This window comes from Capricornis sumatraensis, chromosome 20 (genome assembly GCF_032405125.1).
Source record: "Capricornis sumatraensis isolate serow.1 chromosome 20, serow.2, whole genome shotgun sequence".
NCBI classification, from domain to species: Eukaryota; Metazoa; Chordata; class Mammalia; order Artiodactyla; family Bovidae; genus Capricornis; species Capricornis sumatraensis.
In genome coordinates, this window is record NC_091088.1 from 68522630 (window position 1) to 68533593 (window position 10964).

At 62.9% G+C, this 10964-nt stretch overlaps 1 protein-coding gene across 1 annotated transcript; it reads right to left on the reverse strand.

Annotated features, from left to right (window-relative positions):
- Positions 1-100: 100 nt before the first annotated feature.
- Positions 101-10932, reverse strand: PRPF31 (pre-mRNA processing factor 31). The gene is made up of 14 exons (XM_068992203.1): positions 10870-10932; positions 8810-8994; positions 8658-8718; positions 8108-8191; positions 7385-7482; positions 6720-6826; positions 5806-5975; positions 4478-4635; positions 3972-4061; positions 2291-2418; positions 2138-2210; positions 1596-1724; positions 1395-1493; positions 101-459 (listed from the first exon to the last, which is right to left on the reverse strand). The coding sequence occupies exons 2-14, from the start codon at positions 8984-8986 to the stop codon at positions 334-336; spliced, it is 1500 nt and encodes a 499-aa protein (XP_068848304.1). The 5' UTR covers positions 8987-8994; positions 10870-10932; the 3' UTR covers positions 101-333.
- Positions 10933-10964: the final 32 nt, after the last annotated feature.

The following is a 10964-nucleotide window of genomic DNA, read 5'->3' on the forward strand; positions in this document are numbered from 1 at the left end:
AGCTCTGCTCCCGAACCCAGAGCGCTGACTCCTCAGCCACCCAGGTGGCTGACAAACAGTCGCCAAGACTGGATCCTGATAACATGTTTTTAATTACATCTCTTCCAAAGGTAGCTCCTTTCCCAGTTAAAGATGACTCGTGGTGAGGCCTGGCTGTGTCTGCGGAGGGGGTGGCGAGCTCCGCGCGGGGGGCCGGCTCCTCACTGGCTGTCACGCCACAGCGGCTGGCCTGGGGCGCCGCTCCCTGCCGGCACACCCAGCCCCTCCGGACCCCGACCCCCTTGGGGCGGGGGCCCCTGTGTCCCTCCGGCCAGTAACGGCCAGGCGCCCCCCTCAGGTGGACGTGATGCCGCTCTTCTCGCCCTTGACCTTGAGGAACTCAGCCATGCTGGAGAAGTACTTCTGGTTGGCCTCCGCCACCTTCTTCTCCGCTGCTTGTGGGTTCACAATCTCCAGGCCCTGGGCAGGGGAGGGATAAGGGGCGGGGTGGGGAGACGGCCTGGTCTCTAACAGCCTCCCAGTGAGGGAATCGTGGCATGTCAGGGGCCCACAGCCCTTCCTGATGGGCCTGGGGTTCTGGGCAAGCATGTGGAGGGCGTGCCAGCCCCCAGGTCTCCCCCACCCTGGGGGATCCTCTGTGGTTCTGGGGTGAGGCCAGCGGGGAGGACCTGGATCCCTGAATTTTAACAAGATCCCCAGGCGATTTTAAAAACGTCTCCGTGTGAGAAAGGCTGATCCCGTTCGGTTCCTGAATGAGGAAACCGAGTCCCAGAAGTAAGAGGCTTGCCCGCAGTCCCAGCATGAACCGCACCAGCCCCAGCGAGGATTTACCAACCAGCTCTGGGGGTCTGACACGTGGCCGGCGTTGATCCGCATGTCTTACACCCGGGGATTCTCACCTCGCTGAGGCTGCCCCTGGAGGCTCCGTCTCCCTTAGTCCTCTCCGGCCCAGCACTTTCCACCTCCCAGCACTTTCCACCTCCCAGCACTATGTATCTTACTTGTCTGACCCCTGAGATAAACTCCAAGAGGGTGAAACTCCCCGTGTGCGTGTGTGTCTGTGTGTCCTATTTGTCTGTCCCCTGAGATAAACTCCAAAAGGGCAAAACTCCCTGGTGTGTGTCTGTCCATCTCAGCGCCTGCGACAGTGCCCCCGGAATTCAGCGGGCATCCCTCAGGGGTGGGAGCAGCTGGGTCTGCTCGGGGCCACAGAGACTCAGTGGTCCCTGCGAACCGTGACATGTGCTGGGAATCCAGATACAACCTCGGGGGCTTCTTTAGAGCCCCCCGCCCAAACCCATGGCAGCCCTGAAGTGGGGCACAGGTAAGGAAGCAGAGGCCAGGACAGGGGAACACGGCCTTCCCCGGGCCTGCTGCCTCCAGAGACCCGGTACCTGGAGTGGGGTGAAGGCCACGCTGGAGGCGGTTCCCGACGAGCGGTCACGGATGGTGGACTTCCCACCGTACACCACGCTCTGCTTCTGCAGGGTCCGCTGCGGGGAGGGCAGGGCGCTCAGGGCTGTGGCCTGGGTGTGCACACCCGTGCCTGCCCCCGTAGCCCAGGCCCTGCCCCCATCCCCAGGGCTGGCCCGCACCTGCAGCGTCTTGGAGATCCTGGCTTTGGTAGCCTCGTTCACCTGCGTCTGCCGCACCCGCCCGCTGCCCGACTTGCCCAGATGTCCCAGGCTGAAACCCAGATCCTCCTGGTAGGCGTCCTCCTCGATCTGGTGGGAGGGGAGACGTCCAGGTGTCAGCCGCCCCTCAGTCAGCCCAGGGCTCCATCCCATCCGGGGCTGCCTGGGCCCTGAGTGCAGTGAGCCTTGCTGGGGCCCCGGTGAGGAGCAGGGGTCCTGTTACTACTGCTTGAGCTGAGGGGGAGTGTGTGTGTGTGCCTGCGCCGTGTGAAGAACCGAAACAGTTTTCACTGACGACACGCAAGCTAGTTCCGGCAGGACCAGCGGGGTGATGCTCAGGTAGCCGGGGCCTGGCGGGCGTGGGGCCTGGCAAGGCCTGGACAGCGGGGTGGGGAAGGTGGGGGAGATTCCTCTGGGGCTGGGACAGAGTGGAGGCCAGGGGACCCGGGAAGAGGCCACAGCAGTGGAGGGGATGTGGGGGCACGAGGTAAGGGGGGTGCGACCTCTCCGAAGCTCATGCGGTTGGCCTGCTTCCGGATCTCCGTCAGCCCCAGCCGCTCCTTCATCTTGCGGTACCTGGGGCGGGGCAGGGGGTCAGCCGGGAAGGGGAAGCCTCGGTCCTTCCCGCCCCGCCCGGTCCGGTCCCCGGGCCCCACCTGCGGCCGCCTCGCTTCTTGCGCTGCCCGTCGAGGGGCGCGGGCAGAGGCTTCACCTGCTTCACGGGCGGCGGCTCCTGCCACTTGTCGAACTTGCGCTCAATCTCGTCCTTCAGCTCGTAGCCCACCTGGGGAGGGCGGGCTGGGGTCCAGCAGCGGCTCCCATGGGCCTGGCCTGCCCCCCGCCCCAGCTCCTCTCAGGTCAGTAAGGGGAATGCCCTGGAGACCGCCGCACCCGAGAATCCAGCTGGGCTCTTCCTTCAGGAAGGACCCCAGTAGGGCCCCGTCAGCTCCTCTGAGGAGCCAGGCTCTCCGCAGGGCGCACAAGCTCAACGTGACCCACCCTGTCCCACCAGCTCCCCCTCCGCGGGGCTCGCTGGGCTCCAGCCTGGCGCTGACCGTCCGCTGCTTCAGACCCCGTCCCCCAGTGTCCACGGGACTCGCCTGCTCTCTGCTCGCAGGCCCACGTTAAGCCCTCACCTCCTCAGAGCAGCCCTCCCGCCTCCCAGGTTCATCAGTCTAAGCCCCCTTGGCACCTCCACGGCCTCCTCTCCCCTCGGCCTCTGCTCGGCACCCCGGACGCCCTGCATATTGACCAGCGTGCGTCTCCCCATCGCCGCCTGCCCCCAGCCAGACTGGAGAAGCCACAGGGTAGGACTTGCGTCTGGCCGGGTCACCGCCGTACCCCGTAGTCAGAGAGCCCCGAACGCTGTGGCAGGCTGGGTGCCTGGAAAACCATACTGCACGGGGTAGACACATCTCCTGTCACAGAACAGGTCTGCCCAGGAGGACAGGCTAACGGAATAAACACCAGCATGGCGGCAGTGCTGGCAGAGGAGACAGAATGCAGCAGAGAAGTTCCTCCCCGCCCCAGGGTGTCCAGAGAGGTGCAGCAGAGAAGTTCCTCCCCGCCCCAGGGTGTCCAGAGAGGTGTAGCAGAGAAGTTCCTCCCCCGCCCCACCCCAGGGTGTCCAGAGACCCCGGTGCAGCAGAGAAGTTCCTCCCCGCCCCAGGGTGTCCAGAGACCCCGGTGCAGCAGAAAATTCCTCCCCCGCCCCAAGGTGTCCAGAGACCCCGGTGCAGCAGAAAATTCCTCCCCCGCCCCAAGGTGTCCAGAGACCCCAGTGCAGCAGAAAATTCCTCCCCCGCCCCAGGTTCCTGTGAGCTCTCACTACCTGACAAGCGGGGCTCTGCAGGTGTGACTGGGTTGGGGATCTTGAAGGGGAGTGAGAGCTTAGTGGTGTGTGGGGCCCAGTGGGGTCACCGGGGTCTTAAAGGGCCAGAGAAGAAGTGCAGGCAGAGGCAGAGCCAGGGAGAGCACGCAGAGGCTGTACTGGCTCTGAAGATGGAGGCAGGGGCCCCGAGCAGGGGGCGCGGTGGCCCTGGGAAGCTGGAAACCGCTGGGAGCGGCCCTCCCGAGCTCGAGCCTCTGGAGGAGCAAACTCAGCCAGCACCGCGGCGTCAGCTCGGGGAACCCCCATGGGCCTCTGGCCTGCAGGACTCTAAGACCGCAACCCCGTGTCCCTCTGGGCCACTGCGCTTGAGGCCATCGTCACGGCAGCGTGGGGGAGGGGACGCCGCCCCGGGTGGGGCCCAGCGACACCCCCGCCCCGCCGAGTCCCCGTGCGGGAGGGTCTTCTGATGACAGACCACAGACAGGCCATGAGGACACCGCCCTCACCTTCCCCTCCGTGCTCTCGTGGAAGCTGTCCACGCGGGCTGCCAGCGTACACTTGGCGGCCACCAGCCGGGCGGCTTTCCGCCGCAGATCCTGGGGCAACAGACAAGGAGGCGGGTCAGAGCGAGGCCGCAGCCTCAGAGCCCAGGCTTCCCACAACTGCCGCCTTGCCGCCCTCTCTGCCGGGCAGCCTCCACCTCCACTGCAGCTCAGGCCTGCACTGATGCGTTACAGTAACCAGTGATCATCGCTGGTGTCTTTTTCCACCTCCTCTCCCGTCTGCAGACAAACCAGGTCCAGTTTGCCCACGTACAGACGGGGAGACCGAGGTTCAGAGCTCAGGCTCCGTGCCGGGCAGGTGGGTGGCACTGACGGAACCCCAAGCCAGCCCATCGGCTCCGGCCTCCTTGCTCCCGCCCCCTTGCACCCGCCCGTGCGGCCCGCCCTCTGGCTCCCAGCTCCCAACGCCTGCCGCCAGCAGTGACCTGGGGACCCGGGGGGGCGCTCACCGGGGGCAGGGACTGCACGATGTCACTGTGGTAGATGTAGCCGGTGTGGGGCAGCACTGAGGTGGACGAGAAGCCCGACAGCGTCTTGCGCTGCGCCCCAAGCAGCATGATGTTGCAGGCAGGCATCTTGGAGAGGTTGGTCAGGCCGCCGGCCACCCCTGCAGCAGGAGGGGGCGGGCATCAGCGGGGTGGCGGGGGGTGGTCCGCCGAGCGCTGCCCCTTCACAGGAGTTTCCAGCCGCAGCCCCGAGGGGGGCCCGCCAGGGAGCGTCAACGTGTCCCATCTCGGGGGGATTCGGAGGGGCTCCGAGAGGCAAAGGGACGTGCCGGAGGCTGCACAGTGAGCCCCTGGCCCACAAGAAACCTGACCCCTCGTCTGGGAAGCCACGTCGGCCTGCCTGTGCTTCAGGGGTTGGTCACCACGCCAGCGGCCCGGGTGTGAACCACCTTTGGGTTTCAAGAGCGAGTCTGCAGGTGCGGGCAACACCCTCCTGGTCTCCAGGGTGGAAACCAAGGCGCGTGACACGGTTTGCCCAAGGATGTGAGGTCAGGGGTGGCGGGGAGTGGGGGAAGCAGGAGTTCATCCTTCCCGCAACCCTGCACACGCCTGCCTCACGGACAGAACCGCGTCACCCCCAGATTCACTCGCTGAAGTCCTAAGCCCCCACCATCTTAGAATCTGGAGACAGGGCCTTTACAGGGGTGAGCCAGAGGAGACGATGCCCCCAGGCTGGACCCCCAACCACGAGGACAGGTGCCCCGAAGGGAGGGGGAGACCGGGACCCGGGGTGACCAGGAGAGGACCCGTGGGCAGGGGCCATCCCCCCTGAGGAGAGGCCGCAGAAGCACCCCGCCCCCGACGCCCAGTGCCGCTCTATCCCGAGGACAGATCTCGCCCTCGAAGCCCCGCCTGCGGTGACTGACACGCTCGCTGGTCTATCACACACATGCCCGAAAGTGTTCCTCGGCTGAAGGGACCAGGTGCCCGCGGGAGCCGGCGGGGGGCACCCCGAGGAGGAAGGGACGCACTCTTTTCCCATCACGCTGCCAGGGCCAGCGCCCCCATCTTGCGGGGAACCCTGGGGCGTAGAGAGCTGACCCATCACCAGGCGGCCCCGGGTCCCCGGCCAACCCACCGGCCACGCCCCGCCGCCCCTGCAGCTGCCGGGCCCCAGCTCTGCCGGCCGCCACGCTGGTCTGCGATCTCCGGACAGACGAGCAGGTGGGGGTGGGGGCCGCGTGCTGGGCCCCAGGACGTGTAGAACACGCCCCGATTCACAGGAAAGGGACAGGCCTCCGCGAAGCCACGGGCGCGGGGCCGGGCCTCACCCATGATCTTGGCGGCGGTGGAGGCCCCGATGATGATGGAGAGGTTGGGGGCGATGAAGGACATCCGCGACTCCACGTACTCGTAGATGCGGTGCTTGGAGGCGTTCAGCTCCAGCGCCATGTCGCAGGCCTCCTCCAGCCGCTCCAGCTCCTCCTCTGACAGCTGCTGCCTGCAGGCAGGGGGGGCACAGCTGGGGCGGGGCACGGCGGGGGCGGACCGAACGACCCGTGCCTCCGCGGGTCCTGAGTGGTGAGGGGCCCCGACCTCCCTCCCGTGCGCTTGCGTGTGCGTGCACCTTCGGGACGATTACTAGCCCCGCCAGCCCCGAGGCCTGGAAGCGAGGGCCGCAGGGAAGCAGCCCGTGGTGGCGCGTCCCCGCCGCTTTCCCTTCTCTGCCCGGGGAGGCAAGCTGGCCCAGGCCAGCCTGCAGCCGGGCTCTTTGCAGGTGTTCCCTCTTTCTGAAACGCTCCCCCCAGCTCCCCAGACCTTGCAGGTCTCGGCCTTGCCAACCAGCGAGGCCGCCATCCAGCTGCTCCCCAGGAGCACCGTCACCAGCTGCCGTCGACCCTGCCCATTCACGGCTTGTCCAGTCAGAGCCCTGCTGTGGGGTGACACACCTCTGCCCTTCTCGCAGGCCCACCACAGACGCTGAGCGGCAGGGGGAGACCCCGTGTGCCCCTCTTTAGGGGACGCCACTTCTAATTACAGGCCTGCCCTCCGCTGCACCCCTGAGGACCACAGGCTCTGGGAGGAGGCTGGCTTCCCAACGCCGGGGCCCCGGGGCCCAGAGCCTGGCGTGCAGGAGGTGCTCGGCGAACACGTGGCAGCGCGGCAACCCGTCCTCCTGACACTATGCCCGTGCCGCGGGGGCCGCACGCCCGCCGCCCGCCGGGTGGGCCTGCCGGGTGCGCACCCCTGGGTGGTGGAGGCGGTGACGCTGACGACCATGATGGTGGCGTTGGTCAGGATCTGCTGCAGGTTCTCGTTGTTCTTGCATTTGTCCAGGCTGTTGCCCAGCTCCTGGGGGAGGAGGGGGCATGGGGGGGCCGGGGCTCAGGAGGGTCTAGAGCCTCTCCTGCAGGGACAGCGGCCGCCCCCATCTGCCCCCAGTTCCTACAAGCCCGCGGCTCAAAGCATCCGCAGTCTGCCCCTGGAGCGGTTCACCCAGAAGCAGACGGTCCACCTGCAGAGGACGGGCTGCCCCCACAGGCCTGCCGCCCGCATCCACTCGCAGTGCAGGTCTGACCGCGTCTCCTCCCCACCCCCATCTGCTCGACTCTCCCAGGAGCCTGGGTGCTGGGTGGTGTCCCGCCTTCATGTGCCTGACCCTCCCGTGGGGCCTGACCCTCAGACCCGGAGCCTCGGAGGCCAGATTGACCTGATGACCTCTTACACTCGCCTCCTCCCTCTCCCTGAACGCTCCAGGGCCTGTTGCCATCTCGGGGTCTTGGCTTCCCCGAATCTCTGCTCCCTGTTCCCATCCTGTCTCTGGCCCAGAGCTGAGTGACCCCCTGGAGGGTCCAAGAGCAGGGTGCTCTCCACAGGTGTGGTGGCTGGGGGCCCGTCCTCTGCGCTCACCTTGACGGTGCGGATGTAATCCAGGGCGTTGGGGACCAGGGACTCCAGCTCGGGGAATCGCTTTGAGTACTTATCCCGGATGAACTTATGGATGATGTCTGGGGGCACAGGGCGGGCAGGAGCCCGATGAGGGGCAGGCAGACACCGCTGGCTCCCCCAGCACCCATCTGCCCTTCGTCCTGCAGTGAGGGAGCCCCTTGTGGCAGCTGGGCTTACAGACACACAGCACAAAGGCTGCCCCTACTGCCGGGTGCAGTTGTGTGGATCAGTTCTGGTCCATAAGGCGTGAGGTCAAGTCACACAGGCAACTTCCAGGTCACTCTTTTAAATGAAAAAATGTGCCCTCCTCCTCTCTCCTGATTTTTTTTGCTGATGGGGATGTGGAGGTGATGGCTGGAGGTGGGCAGTCACTTTGTACCATGAAACAGGTGACAAATCAGTGAGACACAGACAGCGTGGGCTCCTCATCCAGACTTTCCCACGAGAGGAAAATACATTTCCTTGTCACATCACCCTTCTGTTCAGTAGCTGAACCTACATCTGAGCTAATGCAGGGGCTTCGGGGCAGGGCCCTGGGAGATGCCAGCAGGGAAGGTGGCCTGGGATCCTGCCCGCCCCTCCAGTGGGGATGGGAGAGGCTGTGGGGGACACCGGGCAGGGCTGTTTCTGCTTGCTCACTCAGCTCGTTCTCAGTCTCCACTGGTCGCCCTTCCCGGTACTCACTCAGCTCGTTCTCAATCTCCACTGTTAGGTTGTTGGCGTCCACGATGACCCGGTACTCAGGGGCCGCCTCCACTGGTCCCATCACTGTGGGGACGAGAAACAGCCTGGTGTGGGTGTGTGTCTAAGCATCCACCCCTTCCCAGGTCCTAGCTGGGTGAGGCCGGGGATGCGGCTGGAGGGGGGGCACGGAGGGGCTGAAGAGGAAACTAGGGAACAGGTGCGCGTGTCTGCAAACCTCTCGTCTTTCCATCCCGGCCAGTCTAGATCTGACCTTCTCTCTCCCTGGAACTAAGCCCTCTCGGGGCTCCCCATGCCCTGAGGACTAAAAGCCATGCTCCCCAGAGTGATGCCTGAGGACTCCCCAAAGGCTGAAAGGTCCGGGGCGGGGGGAGCCAGCGCTGTGTCTGTTCCCTAAGCTGCACCCTGGGGCGCCTGGCCCACGGCTCCCTCTCCTGGTACAGCTCTTCTTCCTCAAGTCTGTTCCTGTCTCTTCACGCCCTGATCACGACGGTGGCAACAGTACTGTCACGAGTGGAAGGGGAGAAGGCACCTTCTGAAGCTTTGGCCTGCTTGCTGATGTACTCCTCAATCTTCATCATGATCTCTGCAAACTGTGTGGGGAGGAGAGCAGAGTCAGAGCCCAGGTCCCACCAGGGAAAGGGGGCTGCTGCCCGCGTCAGCCTGCCCAGGACCTCCGCTCACCATCTTGCTGTCCCACAGCTTGGCGATACTCTTGACTGAGTCCCCGGAAAGATCCAGCTGGGTCTCCTCCTGCACATCCTCGATGGCCGGCTCCTCCTCCTCCTCCCCATAGCTTCCTCCCTCCTCCTCTTCTGCCGCCTCCTCAAGGTCGGCCAGCAGCTCATCAGCCAGAGACATCCTGAGGCCTGTGGGGAGGGAGGGCAGGGCTCCCCCTCACTTACAGGGAGGGGGCTCCCCTGGCCAGAAGGCCCTAGTCCTTCTTGATCAGCCCCACTTGCACGCAGGCGCCGCAGGGACAAGGTACGTTCATTTGCTTTGCTCTCCGTTTCCTAATGGTGCCTGGCACGTCACAGATGCTCAACAAACACCTGCTGAGTGTGAAGCCACCTCCCAGAAGCAGGTGGTCTCCAGTCACAGCTCACCCTTCCCACCCTCACTTCACTGGACAAGACACCGCACACCCTCACACCAATGTCTCTAAGGCTTATTAGGAAAAAGTGCACCCCCTCTTAATGAGATACGACCTCTTGTTACATCCTCCTTTTCTTCCACCCATTACAGAGGCCCCACCCCACCAATAGCTGGGCCCCAAATGGGTGATAGATACCCTGAAATAATGCTCTCAGATGTCAGGACAGCCAGGCAGGGCCTAAAATGTCCAGAGCCTGAAGGCTAATCACCTCGGGCCCGGAGCAGCACCTCATCCCACCCCGGGGAGCTGTACAGACTGTTTTTGTGAAGTCCACGCAAAGCACTGTTCTACAAGGTACAATTCCCTCACTCTGTCCTCTCCAGTGCTTTTTGTTTAAATAAGAAATTGCTCCTTCTTCCTGTTCTTCTTCAGTAAGACATATGTATCATATACACGCTACTATACATAAAATAGGTAACCAACAAAGACATGCTGTATAGCACAGGAGACTCTACTGAGTATCTTCTAATAACCTGTAAGGGGAAAGAGGGACTGACAGTCAGTGGTTAAGACTCCGAGCTGACACTGTAGGGGGAGTGGGTGTGATCCCTGGTCAGGGAACCAAGACCCCACATGCCCTGCAGCTTGGCCAATAAAGCAGAAACACAACACTGTCAATCAACTATACTCCCAAAAAAAAAAAAGAAAGTTTCAAAAAAACTTTAGGGGATTTCCCAGCAGTCCAGTGGTTAGCACTTGGTGCTTACACCGCCACGGGCCCAGATCTCTCTGTTTACTGTATCTCCACCATCTAACAAAACACCTAGTGTATGGTAGGTATTCAAGATATACTGGGCAAATGAATGAATAAGTGACTTAAATCCTTATGGTAACCACGTCTGGTTTTCTTTCTCCAGTCTCTGAATGTATTATTCTTTTCACTCCTAAAGCAGGGACGCAAACAATATTTCTTGCACCGTGGATCTTCCCTGACTCCGAGAATGGATCCTATCCTGTTGCTGTGCAACACATGAACCAGTTTGTTTACTTCAACACTTGAAATTCTCTAAACTTCTAACATTTTGTTTGATGTCCACCTTCCCTATTGAGCTAAAAGTTCCATGAAAACGGGGACCGTGTCCATTTTCAGCGCCCAGCTTAGCACCTGGCACGGAGTAGGTGCCACGACCTCGCTTGACACCACCCCACCTTTCTAGCCTCAGCCCCTGCCCCTATCCCCCAAACCCCACGAGTCCTCCCATTTCTTTCTCTAACCCACTTCTTCCCCTCGCTTCCAGCTCAACACCTCCTTATCCTTCAGTTCTCGTCTTCTATTCCAGATCCAGAGTAGATTGCTTGCTTGGTAATACGCACAGCACACGCCCTGTGTGTACCCTAAGGCGCATCACACATTACTTATTCAGGTAATGACTTGATTAAGCCTGTTTCCCCAGGCAACACCATGCAAAGCACTAAGACACCCAGCAACGGTTTTCCTGCTCCCACTACACCCCAGAGATGTAACCCTGAAGGCGCTCTGAGACCCTTGGGTAGTCGGTCTACGAAGGGACCCCTTTTCTCTTTGCACACTTCCTCCCCCCTCGGCCCGGGAATCCGACCTCGCCTTTCCCGTCTCCATCACGCTCACCTCTTCCCTCCTCACACCACGGTTTCTAGGAAGATAGCTTGCAAACAGCGGTCGACGCTCACTGATGACGTCTCACCCTCGCGCCCTCGTCGAGG